At 33.2% G+C, this 21,852-nt stretch overlaps 2 protein-coding genes and 1 pseudogene across 2 annotated transcripts; 1 reads left to right on the forward strand and 2 right to left on the reverse strand.

Moving 5' to 3' along the window:
- Positions 1–4,522: 4,522 nt before the first annotated feature.
- LOC130644253 (neuropeptide Y receptor type 4-like) lies at positions 4,523–10,958 on the reverse strand. Its single transcript, XM_057449786.1, has 2 exons — positions 10,271–10,958; positions 4,523–9,847 (listed from the first exon to the last, which is right to left on the reverse strand). Exons 1-2 carry the CDS (start codon positions 10,648–10,650, stop codon positions 9,259–9,261), a joined length of 969 nt encoding a protein of 322 aa, XP_057305769.1. The 5' UTR covers positions 10,651–10,958; the 3' UTR covers positions 4,523–9,258.
- A 4,477-nt stretch (positions 10,959–15,435) lies between these two features.
- LOC130645906 (uncharacterized) lies at positions 15,436–15,819 on the forward strand. The gene has a single exon (XM_057452031.1). It carries the CDS (start codon positions 15,436–15,438, stop codon positions 15,817–15,819), a length of 384 nt encoding a protein of 127 aa, XP_057308014.1.
- A 1,006-nt stretch (positions 15,820–16,825) lies between these two features.
- LOC130645907 (kidney mitochondrial carrier protein 1-like) lies at positions 16,826–19,549 on the reverse strand (annotated as a pseudogene).
- Between the last annotated feature and the right edge of the window lie 2,303 nt (positions 19,550–21,852).

The following is a 21,852-nucleotide window of genomic DNA, read 5'->3' on the forward strand; positions in this document are numbered from 1 at the left end:
TCCATTTTTATTTTACAATTTTATTTGTTTATTTATTTTTTTGTTGCACATGCGCATATTTTTAGACGTTTTGTTTCAGCGGTTATACACATAGAAAAATGCAGATTGTGAGCAACCTCGGCCCCAATGCATTTTTTTATTTTTTTGCCATCCCGTTATAAAAGAGACAAAGAGCCTTGGGTCGAGGTTGAAATGTGAGTTTTGAAAATTCAAATAACTGTGTTGTATGTTTTTGTTTGGTATCCCTTACATCGGTTTAATGAGAGATTCAATGGATTCTTCCACGGGAATTCACATTAACTTCTTATATTTTGTGTAAAACTTTGAAAGGGTTGCCGTATGCAATAGACTGATTATCTGATTTTGGTATGACGTGTTACAAACTGTACAGTGTGGAAATTTTAAAATAACTTTATTTGTGTAACTGGGCAAAATATGTTGGATTTTTTAAATGTCTGATATTTTTTCCTGTTTTACTTCTGTCATGACAAAGCAAGTATAAATTTTAGCAGATTTCGCTTTTTAAGTAATGTTGTTGCTGTTGCCCTGCTTATATTTCAACGTTTTGATTTCAACGGGTATAAATATAAAATTACCAAATTACCATGCTGTATATATGTTTTTGTTTGGTATCACTTACATGCATTTCATAGACACATTCGGTGGATTCTTTCACGGGAATTCGGCTAGTATATATATAATGTCAGAGTTGAATCTCTCATTATAATATAAATACACGAATGGCTTGCAAGGTGCAAAGTCAAATTTTACAAAAATTAGTTCTTTAGGTATATTGCATGATCCTCAAAAAAAAAAAAAACAATAGTTTGTATATACTATATACAATATGTATATAAATGGAAAGTCACCCCGGCCTTCTTCGTGCGTTTCTTACCATAAATGTAAAAAAAAAACATGTAAATCCTTTCCCCACCTCTTCCAAAAAAATAAGAATAAATATTAAAAAACTCATGTAAACCGCAAAAAAAATGCAGAAAAAGTGAAAAAGCTACGTAAATTTTCCGCATAATGAGAAAAACCTCTGTCAAGTAAATATTAAAAAAACACAGGTTTTTTCGGTTTTACCATGTAGTACTCCTTTAAAAAAGTTTAAACTTTTTTAAATAACACGGAATGTCATAAACAAAAACATTTAAGTCATCTAAAACAATAAAAATCACCACAATTAAGCTACCAGAAGCACTACATGTTAAATAAAAATTATTTTGTCATATTGCATTCAACCGACGTAGGTTTAGTTACACAAAATGTGAAATAATACATTATATATATTTGCATAAAAAAGAATAACCTTAAATATAATATAATACTTTCTTAAAAGGTGTTATGGCTTGTTATATCTTCTAATTTAAGCTTAAAAGGTCAAATAAGTTACAGGAATATCCTAGCAACATTAACTAGCTACAGCAGCTAATAACTGGTCACTTAAATATGAACTGGAAACCTAACTAGTATTAAAGAACAGGGCTATATATATATAAATACCTAGCTAGCTAGCTAGTTGTTGTTGGTGGTTGGCTTTTATGATGCTAGCAAACAAACATGTATCGCATCAATAATCAGGGGCGGATCCAGACTTTTTTTAGACTTAGTCAATTTGGACAAAGTCTTGAATTTAGCAGCTGGGGGTCCTGGGGGCGCTGTAAGCCCCCCCTCCCCCTCCCAGGTGGGGTCAGAATCTTTCACTAATTTAAGCTTTGCGGGTACAAAAATCGCCGAAAATTGTCTACCGATTTATCTAGTTATTAATAAAATTGACGAAAAGAAGCGGTAAGCTATAAGAAAATCTCCAAGAACATTTTTTATAAGAATCAACTCTCCGTCCTACACGTCTTATTTAAGATAGATAAAAGCACTAAAATTAACAGGGATTAACTACAATAAAGTGAGACAATTGTAAATATATTTCAATATTTATAAACTCTTGCTGTTTCTGCCAATATCAGGCTTCATCAGCATGACTAGGTGATCACACCAGCCATGGACAGCAAAATATAACACAATCATAACAAAAACAATAAGAATATGGAAAGATCAGGATAATGAAGATGAAATGTACATACACGTGATATGATACATACACCTCAACCCATGTATTTATATTCAGATATATTTGTTTATTCATAGGGCTGAACTCAAGTTTCGTTTGAACTTTAAGAAGAATTAAGAAGGGCAATTTTCTGCTTTTTTGCATGCTGAAATAGGAAAATGCGACTTTCGCTTAAGAAGGTTGCAACCTGGAACAAGGCTTGAAGTCTACACCAATACCTTCATAACAAAATAAAATTTTTAACTGATCTCCATCAGGTAAAATAGATGGGCATGGCAATATACACTGTGTAAAGAGAGTTCGAAACCGTAAAAAGCCGAGCTGTGGGTAAAACGTATTAATTTTTCTCTTTATTACTGTTGACAAGGCAAGTATTGATAGAAAAGAAGACCACGTCTGGGGGTACAGATGTTGATTGCTTCGGGTTTAACTGCCTCCTCAGGAGAAAAGTCATATCACAAACAATATGGGAAAGGGAAACTCTGAATAAACTTTTTTCAGATATAAAAATATTTGCCTTTTGGTTTTTAAAAGCAATTGAAAACAAGGATGCTTGGAATAAAAAGAAGGATGCAAGAAAAGTTCTATGGATGTCAAGGTTCTCAAAATATCAATAAGAGAATTATCACCTACCAATACCAACGATGCTGAGCTGTATAATACATTTTACCATGACCTTTCACTCAACAAACTTTGTTTCCTAATAGCCATTCGAAGAGTTGTTTATTTTCTTCACCAACCTTACTTAACCAGATGTCAAGTTCTTGCTTCTAATACCAACACAAATATTAATTGAGAAAGAACTCCTCCACAATGCTGAAAATTCTGTTCAAAGGTCATATTACAAAAACAATTAGCCAGCTCTGGCTAGCTATAGCTAATTAGCTAAATCTTTTTGTATTTGTTCTTGATAGTCTGTTGTAAAAAGCTCTCCCACAACTAGCTTTTCGGAGCGAATATACTGAAAACCCTTAAATACATGCAAGGTGTGTTGAAGAGTAAAAAACATACTTCTCACCTTAAAGCAATAATTCCTTTATCTTCACACCTCGCCTCAGATGGAATGTATAGCTATGTACCTGAATTCCGATGAAGACTTTTACCAACCAAGGGATAAATATCCCCAGACAACAAAAATGTCCGAGAATAAACACTTTCTAAAAGTTCTTTTTGGATTTTACAAACAGATTCAACATTATCACACTTTAAATCAGTAAGCACCCGCGCCAACATGTCCGCAGTAGCTATGATAGTACGGAAAGAATCCAAGCCAAAAGGCGTGAGTCTTTGACTAATCCTGACGGACGGGAGTTAAAACTATAGCCTAACGGTTATAAGTAACCACGCAGTACGGAACCTAAATTTCCTACGCCGGCTGCGGGCCACATATTGTTGGACTACGCATATAGTGTGAAAATTACGTCACGATTTTGACGTCACATGCCCCTTAGGTGAGATGGGGAGGGTTGCGGGCCATAGCTATTTGATTTTTGACTAACTGAGTGACTGATTAGTCAAAATGAATCAGTCAAAATCTGTAAGCTATAATTTGCAACCCTCTCAGTCTATATGGTAGCGACGTCACAACTTTGACGTCAACATCGCCATAGGCGAAATGAAGAGGGCTGTGAACCATGGCTTTGCGCCGTAAATAAATTACATGTGATTTTTTAACGCGCTCCGTCTGCAACACCTGGATTGTCGACATTATTCGCTTGCCTAACATTTTTCGTCAAATTTATACTTAGTCACGCGACTTATCTGACAAACCCTGGATCCGCGCCTGATAATATCATTAAAACTGAAAAAAACATAAACAAACCTTACAGAAACCTTAACTTATAAAACCATGCTCTTCTTCGAATACTTTTTATTTTGAATTACTTTGAAGGAAAGAGTAGAGAATACTAAAAAAGAACAGCCATCTTTTTCGTAAACACAATTTCCGTTTTATGCTAAGAACTTCATTTAACAGAAAAAGCCCTGCAGTCGAGGTTGCTCATAATCTGCATTATTCTATAAACTAAAAATTGAAAATGTCCGAAAAAATCAAAGGTGTCTAACAACCGTTACGTAAAAATCGAAATACGCTGAAACTATACACATGCTTTGCTATTTCAGAATTACACCAGGGAAAAAGAGAATACCATGCATAAAAAAAAATCCAACATTTTTCGTTAAGTCATACAAAATAAGCTATTCAGTCTATTGCATACGGCAAACGGCAAATTTTACTTAAAATATAAGAAATTAATAGTTGAAATATAAAAACTTAATCATTTGGTATATTGTATATCTACTAAAACATTTCAATCCAAAATATTAAAAGAACAGTTTGCCATACAGACCCAAACTTATAATCAAGAAAATCACGCATAAAATCAAAGAAGATAACATGCATCGTTTTCGAATTTAATCATCGAATATATTTCATACGATCATAACGTAGCAGATGTAAACATTGATTTAAATTTTTAAGTCCAGGTTTTTTATAACGACATCAACACTGTATTACACTGTGGAAAACAGTAACAGAAAAGTTACTTTTTACAGTTTATGTAAATTCTTCCCTAAAATATATACGCTGTTTTTATAAGAATAGCGTGCTTTAGTTTTAGCCTCGATGTTCTTTATTTTTTTGACAAATACTATCCTAATTATTCTATGACTAAAGCCTGAAAATATAAAATGCCTTAATAAAATAAAGGATGCTATAATTTACTATGAGCTAGCTAATGGCAATTTCTACTACATGTAACAGCCTATTGCTTGGACATAAAAAAGTTCGTTTGATACACAAACTTTTGTGCGTCATACAAATGTTTATATTTAAAACAAACTATCAAGCTTAGGCATATTCTTAGGGTATTCTAAACTTCTGACCCATTTTTCAGAGTATATTCTTTCAAAATAAGTGCTTAAAGAAAATATTTCCTGGCACCAGACACAACAAGAAACTTAATATTTAAGGAAAATTTAGCTTTAAAAGAAACGGCTAGAAACTCGTTACAAACCCAAGTTCATTTTCCTATCAACTAATTTAGACAACATAGCTGCTTTTCTTTCGCTTTCTCAGTAAGTCGCTAGCAAGGCTGAATAAAAGTCCAATCAGTCATTTACTTCGTTTCATCACAAAGAGAACGAATTGAAGATGCATAGCTACAATTGTCTGATGCATTGCCAAACAATTCTTTTTGTGACGTTATATTATTGTACTTTAGAAATATCTTTTAACTACAACACCAACCTCGTTCGACAACAACACAACAGTTTGTTTTTGACATTTCAGATTCGAATTACATTCATATTTGAATCCGATAAAGTTTCTATAAAAAGAAGCAACCTCGGTCCCAGAGCACAAAAATAGAAAATATAAAAAAAACAAATATAAGCTTTATTCTAACCTCATGATGAGTAAACTAAAATAAAATAAAGTTTTCAATAAAATAGAGTTTTATTTTTTAAGGTAATAAGAAAGAAGAATTAAATTATTATGTAATAACCCCCTGATTTGCGTTTTTTCTAACTTGGTAATTTTTAGCGTAATGCCACGTCGTGAGAAAGTGACCCGTACTTTGCGTGTAGTGGACTCACATGGTCACTCACACAAGCGTATTATTATATAGATAAGGCATAGAGTTAATAAAAACTGAAAACATTTAAAATTAGATATACAAATAAATTTCTTTGATTTCCTTTTCTTATTCAGCAAAATATTCGAGTTTTTCGAAGAAGCTAGCCAGAGGAGGGGGGGGGGGTTCGAGGTTATCTGAGGTTTGATTTAACCGGAGTTATTTATAAGAAAGTATTAAGGAAAGTGTAAGGGATCAAAGAAAATGGTTCGAGATAATGAAAGTTCAAATTGCCGGGAGTTAACTATATCTTAAATCAACACTAGCTGCAATGTTAAAAATTATCTAACAATAATTAACAAGGACATTTAAGAAAAAAATTGACTGTAAAAAACATAAAAATGTAACAGAGACCCAACACAAAGTACAAAAAATTAATTCAAGTGAATAAAAAAGTATTTTTTTGTTGAAAAGAATTATTCAGGCTTAAAAAAATAGCCTTTTGGCCACAGAAGGTTAAGCGAATGCGAAATATAAAATTACATTGGTCATTCTGTGCAATTACAATCAACCCAATACAATATAATTCACTCAAGTTTGGAAAAATAAAGTGTAATGAGACATCTGCCTCCCACGAGACATCTGCAGGTAGATCAGGACTCAGCATGTTACTGAGAGATTTCATGAAATAATATAGCAGAACAACTTCACGAAACAAAGACAATTGTTTTCACAAATAAGAAAATCATTACAACGTATAAACAATGCAATGTAGAAAACCTGAAAGCAATAAACTGATGAAAATTTCACCGCCGCCCAGGTTATTGGAAAATGTTAAGATTGTTTGCAAAGGTGATAATAATATGCTGATAATACGAAATGACAAATTAGTTACTTTTGGCAACGCCACCGCACGCACCTCTTATGTTGCGCAATTCGAGAATCCTGCAAGAAATAGAAGCAAGGTCATTTTGAGCCTTTTGAAATATAAGCAGAAATGTTAAAGGTAAACTAAAATTTACAAAGCATCAAAAGACTGGTAATATGGTGGATCTTGTGGAATATTTCTGCGTGGAGCTGCTGCACGATCAGTTAATATGCGCGGTATATTCTTTTTTACAAATTATGCGAAAATTAGGATGCTCAGAAAAAAACAGATTTGAAGAATTGTAATACTAGCTCTCACACAAATTAATTATAAAATTAGAAATCATTAAATATATCGCAATATTATCAGCGTCGGTTGGAAAGATTGAAAGCAAAAGCCACAAAAAAAGAACAGTTTACCAGATAACATAACTTTACAAGTCGATAAAGTACAATATGTTATAAGGGAAATAAAATTTAACTGAACCATTTCCCTGCAAACATTATTATAAACTAAGTAATTGGATTTTCTGGAAAGAAAGCTGGTTAGCCTATTACGTCTAATTAAGATCAACTATATTAAAAATAGAAGTAAAAATAAATTTATTTTACATAACCTAAACTAAAGATTTGCAGTGTAGACTATCCAACTGCCGAATCTTTTTGCAGAAAACATTAAAAGACTTCTCACTTTTCATTGCCACTTGAAGACCATCCCATTACTGAGCACCAGTATAAGAAACATATTGTAGACCGTGTCTCACAATCCTCTTTGCAAATTGTATGGTGAGCTTTCTATAAAAGGAAAACGCTCTGCGTATAGGATGGGCCTAAGCCATTTCTAGCCTTAATTTCCTCCTGAAGTAATATCTCACAAAAATGACGGTGCATTCTTTTGCAGGCGGATCTCTCTTGTGCAGGGTCATAACACAACTTAAGAGCTTTGCTATGCACTGTTTTTTTTCGTAAGAGATGAATTAGTAGTGAATGAGTAAATGAGAGGACAATATCTGTTTTCTGACGCTACAAACGAATTCGCTATAACTTTTCGTTCAATAAATGACATAAACCGATATTCGTTTTAAAGCAGATAATTTGGCGCTGGCCCTTTTAAATAATTCATTACCATGCTTTGTGAAAGAAAGCGCGTTGTCAAAAGTTATTCAATTTCACATTATTTTAAAACATTTCTCATTAAAATTAACTAACTAATAATTAACATTTATCAACATTAAGTTGAAGACTATTTCTAGAAAACTATCACAAATACTAATACAAAGGTTTTTCTAACTTCTGCTTCACCTTTATGATATCAGTAGACGATGCAAAAAGGATATTTTCATCGGCATAGGGGGGTATACCTACGTCATTATCACTAAAATCTAACACAAGGTCGTTCAAATTAATATTAAAAAGCAAATGCCCAATAATCGAGCCCTGAAAAACATCAATAAACAGATCAAATCAGGAGCTATATTTGCCACCTACCTTTTACTCACGACTAGTGAGGTACCTATAAAGAACATGTGAAGCCTAATTTGAGAAACTATTTGCAAGCATCTTTGCAAAAAGTAATTCATGATGCAGTCAAATGCTTTACTCAAATCTATTTAAACAGTTACTACATGTTTTCCTCGATCTAATCCTAATGTCAGTCGCGCAGGATGAGTAATAAGGCATAGTGTGAACAGTAGCCCTTCATGAAACCACTTAATAACAGTGACATCTTACACAACATAAAAAATTGATATCTGATTATTTAAAACACGTTAAAATATTTCAGAGACAGATAGGAACATATTAATAGGCCTAAAGTGTTAATTTTTTGCCGTCGTCAACACATTTCAATAAATCAGGAAAACTTTGTTCGTAAACACATTCAATGTTGAAAAGATAAGTATGGTCTTTAGTATACGCATCAACAACCTGCTTTAATACGTTTGCCGGAACATAATTTCCAGACGAACCTTTATTTCACTTCAAATTTATAATATGTTTCTTTGTCGTGTCTTTATCGTTTTAAATACCATTTCGATATCCTCGGATAGATTGTTTGATCTTTTAAACTTTGAGTTGATTTCGAATTTATAGGTAATTTCAACCCAACATTAAAACATCGAATGTAATGCCAGCGATTTCCTTCAGCACCATCCCGAACATAAATTGGGCGGAATTTCAAAGCTCGTAACCACAAGCAATTTGGAAAGCCGTTTCTATATTAGTAACACACACTCAGAACTTGATTATGTTCGCAACTGACTTAATTCTGATCTTAGTGCATGTTGGTACTAATTTTTGTCAACGGCAGCACGTGTAGATCGTTCGATTTTATGCACCCTTTCCAGGTCGCGTAGCGGATCATTTCATAATGCGGTTAATGTGGAAAGTGCAGTCAGCGTTGTTCACTCGGCCTACACCACTGCTATGGTTACAGCTTTACAGCGTACCGTCTGCAGAGTATTTGCCAAGCAATGTTGTTTCTTGGAGAAATAGCCAAAAAGGTGTTTGCTAAAATATTATGTCCTGAATTGTATATTAGAAAATTTTAAAACATTACGATAAATTTAACTCAATGAAAACATTGCATTACAAAGGTAGTTAGTTATTCAAATATTACCAGAATATGCAAATACGTTCATCCAACAGGTCAAGAAGTTGCTACATTTTACACAATGTTCCAACAATTCATGCATATGCTCGCAATATTCGAACAAGAAAGCCATGTCCTTATAAAATAGTTTTAGCAGATTAAAGGTTGTTCGGCGGAATGTGTCGTAAAAACTTTTTAAACACTTTTCGGAAGGAATGATACATCCGCGCATAAATAAAAAAGTTCACACACGAGTTGAATGCGTACAATGTAAACAAACTATAATTCAAGGAGACAAGCATGTCGTTGTATGTTTGAAATGTTGTCCAATCAAATGCTTGTATTGCGGTGTATAGGAACACAAATATCCAATATGGTGTCGTAAGAACGACGAAAACAAAAACAATTAAAGCAAACATATTTGTGATGCGTCGATTTTGCTGAATTCTTTTGGCAGTAGCAATGCTGTTATGGTGAATTTTCACACGTTTATGGAGATGATATGCGGATAATGTGTAGGCTATGACCATTACAATAACAGGTATAAAACTGACAACAATAATAAAAATGGTAAAGTAAATAAACTGCTGCTTTTGGCTGCTCCACATGGATGCACATATATCATCTCTCAATTCCTGGAAATGACAATAAGGATATGTAACCAAGAGGGATAAAAACCAAACAAAACACACGCTGCTTATTTTGTTGGACCGTGATAGCTTTGCTTTGAATGGATACAATATAATCCTAAAATAAAAGTACAAGTCATGAATGAATTAGACACTGCACTTTCGAATGCACATAAAGAGATCCTTACTTCGACTACGTAGCTAAGTCGCACTTATATTTGAGGTGTTGTTTTAGTTACTCGGACTATAAACCGGTTATCCATCTTATATGCTGTAAAAACCTTTATTGATAATTATTATTTACGCGCACATTTCAGGACCGGAAACGCGGTTTTCAGAGTGCAAGGGCCATAAATACATTTTTCGAGACCCTTGAATGGCTTCAAATTGCTTCGTTTTAAATTACTTTGGAAACAGCACATTAACCTTTTAACATTTGAAAGTAACTATTGTCCTTCTTAAATCTTGATTCGGGGTCGGGAAAGGATGGGCATAAAGATCAGGTTCATGTGAGGTTGATATTCTTCCTTAAAAGTTTTACCTTAAACGGTCTACAGAAACAAGGACTAACGACCATGCTGATGCGCATATGGTAAATCCATTCATCGATGGTAAAATTTTACATAAAGCATAACCAAGATGCCATGCAGGACAGAGTAAGTCATATATCATGACAAGCGGTACATTTAGTGATGCCAAGAAATCAGCAAAAGCCAAAGAAGCGATCAATACATCCGACATTGTGTTGCGTGTTTTCTTTCGGTGTATAACATACAATACAACGGTGTTGCCAACCATGCCACATAAGAACACAAAACTGTAGGCTGCAATAAGTATTATTTTCCATCTGAATTCCATAAACCACTTAGAAGGTGAAAGAGTTGGTGATGTTGCGTTTTGTAATGCTGCAGGATCATCCATGCTTGTCTGTTAAAATCAAGCGCTTTAAAGAAGAAATGAGGAGGTTACCCTGTTTTACTTAAAACCGATGTGGTTACATCGAAAAATAAAGTTTTAAACTGGTCACTCAGTGTTTTTCGAATTCCATGTTTGGCATAGAATGCTGTAAATATTCTTACTGTTTTCTTTATATATTCTGTTCGTCATGTGCGTCACAACTATACAATTCCTTTTCGCATTTTTGTTTTTTTATTCAATGAATTTTATTCTGTTAGTAATCAACTTACATTTCTATTTATTATTTTTCTATAACTGTTTGGGCTAATGAAGAGTTTTATTTTAAGTTATTCCACATTTGCAATAGAAAAAGTGATAAACTCGAGCTGTCAGTAACATCAGTTTCTAGTTTAAACAAGCATCCACAACACAATAGTTATCAGAATAAATATTTTTTAACCATAGAGAAATTTGAACAAGGTCAAAAAACGTTGTATAAAAATTACTTAAAATTATTAAAACAAAACTGGTGAGAAAGTGTAAAAGAGATTCTTCGACATGTTTAGTCTGCTTTCATAAAATGTAATTCTTGTTATTACGCAACCAAAGTTTTAAAAACTTTCGCCTTTACGATAATTTTAACGACAACGGTTCTAGAGATCAGATTGAACATGTTCAGGACGATCAGCTTCGTCCAATACGTTGAACTGAGATGTCGAGATAAGCTTCGTCCAAACTTTTTGTCACTTTTTATAAAATTGCTTAGGAAAGAACTGGGACGTTAACATGTAAACTCTTACGTGAGGGTGACAAACGAAGATGTTATATGTTAACCACGTGATATGGCTACTCAATAACAAAAAAATTAAAGATATAATTACAACGAAAAAATGTTAATTTTTGACTTTACCAACACAATCGAAAATCAAGGTAACAACAGTAAAAAATTTCACTAGCACCTAGGACAAAAACCATGCATCTGTAATAATCTTAATATCACATTGAACATCCAAATTTATAAAAGGTTGCAGAGCGGGAACAGGTTCCTATGTTCGCAAGTGAGAAACTTTATTCTGCTCCATAACAAATATGGAAAGAGTTTTTATCTGCTATAAAAAACAGTTTAAATATGACCTTAAAAGGAGTTCCTCAAGTAAAATGCCATCTTTTCCCCAAAGCTTTTTTTCTGCTTTTTGATATTTGTGTGCCGGCGTGACACTAGCGACATATCAGATTGCAAAAAATAAGCCCTTGGAAAATATATTTTCGCAATATACAATCTGCGATGGATTGAACTGAGCAACGCTTATAGAAAAAATTCAGGTCAATTTGTTTTATGGTTAAAGATGATTTTTATCATACTGTGTATTCATATCAGAAAATCATTAAAAATCTCAATTGATGTGTCTAGCTAGCTAATCCATACTTATCAAAAATTACAAAAAGCTGCAGACCAACTTAAATCTATTTTTTCTTGCTTGTGTCTTAAGGAGAAAATTTTATAGCTTATTATTATTCGAACTACTAACCTTATTTGACTTGTTTTTAGATGATGGTATAAAATTCCAATCATTTGGTAATATTACACCAACTTAACTTACGAACTCATATAAACAAGAAAAAAACGTTTCCAGTTTGTTTTGTTTTTCACAAATTTATTGGAATGATATTTTTAAATAGATCAGCAACCATGTTCCCCGCAGAACGTTTAAGGAAGCAGGAAATAAATTTAGAATAACCGAGACTAAGGAGATTTGACTTATCTAGTAAAAAACTGACACTTTCATCGACTTTTTTTTTAAAGAATTGATTTTTTCCCGCTGTATAGTAAAAAAATAGAAAAAAAATATGCGCTTGAATGTCAAATGGGCTCCGCTGCGCTTAGCTCACTTCACAAAAATCTTGTAGATGGAATCACTAATAATTATTAAGTTTTCCCTTATATTTTAAGTTCACCATCCCCTAAACTTTACTTTTAAGTTAGTATAAAATTAATACCGCACGCTTTCGGTGAAGGGGCGTGTAAGTAATTTTTATCGCCTAAAACACGACGTTAAGTTGGAGAAAAGTTTTTAGAACAAAAAGGCCATAAATATACAGGCCCTAAGAAGAGTGGATATAAATATGTTTGGCTTGGATAAGCTTTCGCTTCAGGTTCAGGCTGGGGGTTACGTGGTACCTCTTAGACAAGTTTAAGCTGAATTAAAATGTAATGTTTTCTTATAAAAGTTTAGAACTGTTAATACGGTTACTGCTTTTATTTTTGCTGTTTTTTTACTTTGGATCGCATTTAATAATCACGTATACCGAGGTATGAAAAAACTCACAAAAACGTATTTTTTGGCAGGTAAATATGTTCATACTTAATGCATAAAAACAATTTCAACACAGTGAAAGAAGTTACTTACAAATCCTACATGGCTACATAACATAACTTAAAATTATGGCGAGGTGTAACAGGAAACGAAAATGTAATAGTTAAAGAACTTACTAACAAAATAAAATACATTGAAATGTAATCACACATCTGATTTTAATAACAACAAGAAGCCCTGGGGGCTCTAAGAATTTCCGCTCACTACCAAAATATTTGATGAAAACCTGCTAATTCGTTGTGTTATCGTGCCAAACATTCGAAGGGGTTTGGTGCAAGAAGCTCTGAAGATAAAGCACACAAGCGACATTATATCTTACAACAAACGCAAACAAAACGAAACGTGTCATAATAAACTCACATTTTAAAAAAAATTGCTAAGAAAAAATACAGCCTATCATTCATGGTTGAAAGTCTTGCGATTGAAACGTTTATGGTCTTTAACGGCATTTAGTTGACAAAAAAACAAAATTTTGGTGTGACCATCATTTTCAGCATACTTTTTTTATTAACTGTGCCATTTTTTGTTGAAAATAAAGTAGTTCTAATTCTTGGACCAATTTTGGCCTTAAATGGCATTTAGGTGACAAAAATCAAAATTTTGATGTCACCATTATGTTCAGCATACGTTTTTTGTTAACTCTACAAAATTTTGTCAAAAATAAAGTAGTTTTAATTTTTGGACAAATTTTTGCCTAGAATGACATTTAGGTAACAAGAAATCAAAATTTTGATATCACCATCATGTTCAGCATACTTTATTTGTTAACTGTACCAAATTGTGTTGAAAATAAAGTAGTTTTAATTTTTTGTTTTAAAGAATTTCCTACGCCTTCGGGCGCGGAAATTCAATTACGAAAATAACAAAAAACAAGTAAAAAAATAACAGTACCAGCAACTTTACACCTGAATGAAATCGTTATTCCTTTAACATGCTATACTATAGCGTTCACTTTCATATTTTGCTGAGAAGGAAGATCGGTCTTGATTAAGTCTCCAGAGCATGAAAATAGTTGACTATTTATAGCGTGTTAACTTCTTAAAATATTGTTCTGATTTAAATATAATAGTATTACAATATTTAAAAGGACGCGTATAGCATGATAATAATGCAGCGCGACTGATTTTGATGTACAGGTTTTGAGAAATATTTGTACAGCCATTGGAAACAAATAAAATGTTACACTGCTCATAGTAAAATACTCAGAAGTAAGACCATCTATTAACTTTGCTAACTGTGTTAATATCCACATGTCTATAATAGTGTTTAAATTTGTTGATTGATTTTTATTTTCTGAGAATCAAATGTGACTTTGATTAATCTACAGACCAAAATGGTAGCTGCCAAAACCAAAGGGCGCATTTGCGTGGTATATAACTTGTTATTGTTATTATTAGAAAATCTTTAAAGAGGATATACAATTCAGTTATTTAAAAACAATATGCGTCCTCTATTCGACTTGTATTGTTTAACGTTCTTTAAATCACGTTGTTAGCGATCTTAATCGATATGTACATATGACGATCTGTATCTGCTCTACTTTAGTTCTCCGTTCGAGAAAGTTGAAAAAGGAAATAATAGATAAATATTTAATATTATTTCAAACAGTGTTCTATCAAAAGGGATAATTATTGTCTAACTCCATCAAGTTTACCAACTGAAGAAATTTTTGCGAGTGTGGAACAGGCAATTAAAGTATTGTCAAAGGAAGAAGCAGACACTGTCCGTGCGAAAATTAGCCTGACTCTACAAAATGCGAAAGTGCCAAAAGACAACATGACGAAACAGGAACGCATCACACTGTCCAATTAAGAAGGGACAAAGATAATATGATCTTGCCAGTTGATAAAGGTCGAACGACGGTCATTTTAGACAAAAATACATAATATCTGATTTTATATCAGATATTATGATCTTGCCAGCTGATAAAGGTCGAACGACGGTCATTTTACACAAAAATGATTACCTTGATAAATGTTATGACCACATTAAAAATGGTCCATATGCACGCCTCAAAGCATGACACAAGGAATATCCTGATACGTTTAAATAAAGACAATAGCATTGATGATAGACTGTATTACAAACTTAGACCTTCAGAGGCTGCCTCGATTCTATGGTCTTCCTAAAATACATAAACCTGGAATTCCTATACGCCCAATCGTGTCATGTACAGGATCGCCTTTGTATAATTTATCGAAATACCTAGCTTTTATTCTTAGCAATTACACAAAGAGTGATCACTGTAAACACTCGAAAGAGTTTTCGGAATTTATCAGAAACATACGGATCGAGGACGACGTGTGTATGGTATCATTTGAAGTTATTTCACTACACAAATGTTCCGATAAAGGACACAATTTATATCATCAGGGAATTACTGTTAAATGATGATGAGCATGAGAACAAAACACGCATCCCTATTGACAAACTAATGTCCTTGGTCCAAGTTGTACTTACAAAAACATGGTATGTATTTGACGGTAACCTCCTTACGCAAACTGACGGTGTGGCTATGGGTAGCCCAACATCCTCTGTGGTAGCTGAAATATATATGCGGGCTCATGAGACTACAGCTTTAACAACTGTAGAACACGCTCCAAGAGTTTGGAAAAGATTTGTGGATGACGTCCTTTTAATAATAAAAGGAGCACATCTGGACAAATTTTATGAACATATCAATAATTTGCACCCGAAGATTCAATTTACAATTGAACATGAGAAGAACGGTGCGCTTCTTTTCTTAGACATTCTAGTATCTCGCAACGGTGGTAACTTATCAGTATCAGTATACCGCAAACCAACTCATACTGATTAATATCTCAACTACATATCTAATCACCAAATGTCATGCAAAGAAAGTGTATTGTCCTCATTAGTGGACAGAGCAGTCAATGTAGTCAGTGGAAAGAATGACCGAAAGAAAGAGTTATCTCATATAAACAACGCCTTACTTGCAAATGGGTACTCGAGACAGGCCATTAAAAAGGTTGAGAGGGAAATCAAGAAAAGGACTGATAAGAGCAGCGACGGAGAGTTGCGGAAAATGAACCAGTAGCCACAGTATGTAACATATTTTGTCGGGTATTGAAAAATCATAAAATGTAGCTAGTGTTTCAATCTAAAAACACGCTACGTAGTATACTGTCGTATCCGAAAGACGAAATATGTCTAGAGAGTCAATGTAATATTGTCTACGAAATCCCGTGTAAGGATTGTGATGCTGTTTATGTCGGTGAAACAAAACGAATGTTTAAACAACTTGTGCAAGAGCACAAAAGAGCCGTACGCAACGCAGATACAGACAAAAATGAGATTGCGGACCATAGCTGGAAGAATGATCATGTTATAGACTGGGACAATAAAAAGATCATACACGGAGAACCTGATTGGACAGCAAAAAAAGTAAAAGAAACCATAAATAGTATAGACAGAAATACTCATATCAATGGTATTTCCTATCAACCTCCAGAAATATGGTTACCCGCACTTCGGAAAGCGAACATTTAGGAAAAAGTGCAAAAAATGGTTCGGGAGAAACGTAACAAAAAGCGAAATTTTAGAAAAAGCAACGTAACATAAAGCGAACTTTTAGAAAAACGAAAGATTTTAATCAATCTATCGCTTCCATCTTGGTCCGTGAAAAAGTTAATTACTTTAATTGCTGTGATTTGATTGGTTAATTTCAATCCTCTATTTATCTCTTCAAATAATATATAGGCAAGGATGATTACGATCATTGCCCGTCGATGAAAGCTGTAGCTGTCGAAACGTAGCCTAAAATAAACTCGCTTGTTCATGTCATGTAATATTATCTATATTACTCAATGACTGGATAGAAGCGGATAGAAGACTGAACCGATAAGTGGTAATATTTGTAAAATTAGAATACATATCTCATCAACAGTTCCCATAGTATCGCCTAAAATTTAAATTTTTTTTGTTTTTATCGTTAAGTCAAAAAAATGGGCATAAAAATGCGTGTGAAAATCCTGTCGAACATCTTTTTAGTAGGTGTCTGACAGATTGAGCCGTAGTCATGTCTAAGCATCCTTTGTAGCACTAACAATAGTTTTATTATTTACAATACAACACTTTTGATGTTAGAGATTTTATAAAAACCTCAAACATTTTAAGTAACAACAAGAGCATCGTTTAAAGTACGAACGATAATTGTGAGCTGTTCCAAGATTGGAATGTCAATCCATTCATCAGCAATGAGGCTTTAAATCTTCGATTTGTGCGCGGGCGGTACACAGGAAATCAGATGGACGCAACTTTGCGAACACGCGGGGGCGGCGGTCACGATAGAATTTATTTATTTATTTATTTATTTATTTATTTATTTATTTATTTATTTATTTATTTATTTATTTATTTATTTATTTATTTATTTATTTATTTATTTATTTATTTATTTATTTATTTATTTATTTATTTATTTATTTATTTATTTATTTATTTATTTATTTATTTATTTATTTATTTATTTATTTATTTATTTATTTATTTATTTATTTATTTATTTATTTATTTATTTATTTATTTATTTATTTATTTATTTATTTATTTATTTATTTATTTATTTATTTATTTATTTATTTATTTATTTATTTATTTATTTATTTATTTATTTATTTATTTATTTATTTATTTATCATCAATATTTACCCAGGATATACATTTCAGAATAAATTTCTGCTTTTCAAATGTGTCCTGCTAAAATTAAAATCAAATACTCTACATTATATACAATTAAATATAAAATCGTCGATGTTCTAAAATCCAATAAAATGAAAAGGAATAGGCAAAACAAAAAGAAAAACGCTAAGCACATAGATGAAATGGTGAAAATACACTAAAGATAAGATTATAGGTGTCCATGAGTTAAGCGCTCAAATGGGAGATAATTGGTATAAATGGGTGAGGCAACAAAGCTAGTATAATATATGAAATATTGAAAATGCTATACTAAGAAACGAAAGATGAAACATGCCATATCACAAATGCTTCCTTCGGCTAAATGTCGAATGAATAATCGGCAAAAAACATTTTAATTCAAAACCGCGTATGTCATAAGCTTGCAGTATCTAAAAACATCAAGTAGAAAGGGTGAGAAACAGAGGTGAAAACATATAAATAAGGAAGACTAGACAAGGTTTAAGAGCTTCATATTGTGTTAGGGTCCAAAGTCCAAATAAAGTGTGTAAGTAGGCCAAACGATTAAAAAATATGGTTATCCAATTTATTTTTAAATTTCATATAACTAGGCTCCCTTCGTATATCTATTGGTAAAGAATTATATATACTGGCACCCATATAGTAAAAACCATTTCTTGCCATATCCAAACGTACTGCTGGTAACTTTAGCGAATAAGAATTGTTTCGAGTCAGTCTTTGATGGTTTAGCAGCTGAAAGTGGTTCCAATAATTTGAGCATGTTTTTCGATCAATACATTTTCTGACAACATTACAAGCATTTCGTTGAATTTTGTCGTAAATGGGTTGTAAACTGTTGTTGTTAGTTACTACTCTGGCACGTCTATCCAAGGACTGCAGTTTGTTCAACTGGGTGTTATTCAGGTTCAAATTGATGATACTATTGAATGTAATGATTGGAGTTATCATTGTTTCGTAAATCTTTTTAGCAGTTGTATCGTCAACTTCGGATCGTAGTCTCGTCAGTAAACGGAATCTTCCAGATGCTTTTTTGTATGTAGAGTCGAAGTTGTTATTTAGAGACAACTTAGGATCAATAATTGATCCCAAATACTTGTAGCTTTTCGTCTCATTAATCTTAGTATGTTCCATGGACCCAGACGAACAAAAGTTGGAATAAATCCTTTATATAAAGCCATAGCACCTTCGGTTTTACATGTCCTAATAGCACAGTCTAGTGAACTAGTGTACAAAGTGGTTGCTGATGTGTTTGCCACTTTGCGTTGATTCATCATTCGTGTCTTAACAACATCAATTGGATTTGAAGCTATTGCTCCAGCTAGTCCAGCAATAATACTTGACCTGCCGTCTGGGCCTGGAGAAGCACTTTTAAGACATCAGTTGGATTACATAAAGCAGATGAAAGAGCACCTGCAATTATACCAGCAAACATATTTGATGCCAAAGTTTCATCTTTTGGATCCTTTGTTATCAAACGTTTGATTCCATGGTAAAGTCCAATTTTAATTGTTTCATATGTCGCTTGGCGTAGTAGTGCAGGCTTTATACCATTATACAAAGCCGTCACACCCTCTTCTTTGCTAATCCGGTACATTGCATGCAACATACCTCTGTATCGCATTTGTTTTAATGAATTATTGATTACTTGACCTTGAACTTGTAGCCTTGTTTTTGTTGTATCAATAGGAAAAGTACCCATTTCTGCCCCCATTGACGCCAAACCTCCAAAAATGAACGGTTTCACATCCATTTTAAATTCTTTGTTGCTTTATTTCGGGTTTATAGCTACCTACAATGATACTTCCAACCTTTGTCCCCAGCGACAGCAAAAAATACTAATTGAAAGTTTTCAAATCGCATGCAGGCATGCTGCACATAGCTCCGTCTGCAATTACTGAATAACCGTACGAAGATCGGTACGTCAAGTACAGTATTTTTGATGTTTCTAAGCTGAAACATAGAGATAAAAAATATAAACTAAACAACGGATACAGCCTTTGTCAATCAACGAACACAAAATAGAAAAATACAAAGAGAACCTGCGCCAATGAGCAAAATAATGCACGTACAAAATACATAAAACATAAAATACTAACTGATGCATCGTTCCACTGTGCTAGCTTTATCAATGCCGCTGTTTAGAAGTTCATCACGTTAAGAGATTCCACAGAATAAAAACAATATTTTCGATTTTAAACTTTCACTAGATTCATGTAACCGACATAAGTTTCATGCTGTTCTAACAACATTAAAAAAAGGAATCCAATGTGTAATCTGTATTCTTTCTAGCTGAATAGTTAGGTGCGCAATATTACAATTTTCTTAATGTGTTGACTAGCTGGGATCGTATCGCACGACCAATGCAACGCCCAGGATAAATGTGTTTGCATTCTGCAGATTACTCATTCCCTGCAAGGCATTAAACTAATTTAAATTCTTGTGAAGTACAACATTCTGGAAATGCGCTGTAAAGCGCGCACCCAATTTCTCTTGACTAAATAAAACATTTAACATCAAACCTAGAACATGTTTCATTTAGACCCTATTTGGTTTATTTTAATCATGAGAATTGCCTTTATTGGTTTCTGCATTTTCTTCGTGAAAATTGCCCGTATTCCCGAAATGCCAAAAATTAAGAAAGTCAGGAAACTATGATGTTGCTTCAAATTATGCCATGACGACGTCTTTGGACGGTGGACGATCTAACGTAATGGTGGCTGAAGGTTTTTAGAACGTTCTTGGACCGTGTGGTTATCCAGCTATCTGTTTATTTATATCTGACCTAAAAGTAAAAGTAGCCAATATTCTTAAGCAATTATGCTAAATACAGTAGCTTTTACTACTGTCATGAGAACTTGATCTACAAATAAAACTGACGAGTTATTTTTTTAACTGGATAGGGTAGCAGGAGGCGTTTTCCTGTATTTTATTTAAACCGAATTTATAATAAAGCTGATTTGGAAAAGGTTATTAAGCCTATATGGATATACAAGAAAATTTACCTGTACTAATCGGTCAGCCCAGTGTCACGATTAGTTTTTAGACTGTTACGGGAACTTTTCCCGCAAAATAAAGCAATTTTGCGCGATGTTTTCGCTTGAACAGGGTAAAATCAAGTTGTAAACTGTGTTTTTATTATTGTTTTGGCTGCGCACTGTGTTTTTATTTAAACTGAAGTTAGGATCTACTATTTTGGAACAAGGTCATGTGCCTATTCAGATTCACGACACAGTTTGCCGCTACTAAGTGCTTAGTACAGTGTTACGATGGGCTGTTAACTTTTTTGGAAAATAATATTTATACCTAAACAAATATGCGAAATTGTTTACCAGTACTGACTGTTCAGCTCGAAGCAACACAAAAAAGCTTGACCAATAATATATAGCTAAAACTATATAATTTTTATTTATTCTTGATAATGGGTGTTGACACCCAAAACGCGTCAAAACAATGTCGTTTTTATTCTCCAATTTAGTCCTTGCCAAAACCAACAAGTTCGATCAATATACCAACGACGCATATTGTACGTAATTCAATATCTGCAAGTTATTATAATTATGTTTTTGAGAGTGACAGTTATCGTATTTTTGTTCTCGATCCGCCTTCCTCTTTTTATCCTCGGAGTCATTGTCAAAACTATCGCGCAATCGCGGAATCGCTATGACGTTAACACGATCAAACGTTTTTTGAAAATTTGAAAAATATGACATGAAGTTGAGGAAAGCGAACTCAGATCTTGATTTCCTACAACATTGACACAACTGTGGATTGACTCCTAAATTTCTACAACTTCGATTAACTAACAGAAACGTGAAGAACACAAAAAGAAAATACAAGAAAATAGGTTTTTTCATCTCACGGAATAATAGTCACCTAAAAACGATCCAGAAAAAGTTATTTTTAATTTTTCTAGAAAAGCATTAAAAATGCTTTATTCATAGCATAACTAATAAAAAATGAGCTTTTGGTGCTTGTTTTACAGAGGAAAAATTAAACAGGCTGCCAAAATTGTAGAACCTTTCTGTTTAGTAACTGAGCAGCAAGATCAATAACAATATGCGTAATTGTTCAAATTGGTAGCTGAAATGCCATTTTGCGCCAAGGACGCCCCAAAAAGGTATGACAAGGAGAGGCTGAAAGGTAGTCCAATAGAACGCCTCTTCTAGACATG

This window comes from Hydractinia symbiolongicarpus, chromosome 5 (assembly GCF_029227915.1).
Source record: "Hydractinia symbiolongicarpus strain clone_291-10 chromosome 5, HSymV2.1, whole genome shotgun sequence".
NCBI lineage: Eukaryota > Metazoa > Cnidaria > Hydrozoa > Anthoathecata > Hydractiniidae > Hydractinia > Hydractinia symbiolongicarpus.

What these genes read in the sequence shown, in the direction of transcription:
- LOC130644253 (XM_057449786.1), bottom strand. Translation starts at nt 10,650, where the DNA reads ATGGATGATCCTGCAGCATTACAAAACGCAACATCACCAACTCTTTCA. An exon ending in GTTTCTGTAGACCGTTTAAG is followed by an intron (nt 9,848 to 10,270) that starts GTAAAACTTTTA and finishes CTTTTATTTTAG; the next exon opens with GATTATATTGTATCCATTCA.
- LOC130645906 (XM_057452031.1), top strand. Translation starts at nt 15,436, where the DNA reads ATGTCCTTGGTCCAAGTTGTACTTACAAAAACATGGTATGTATTTGAC.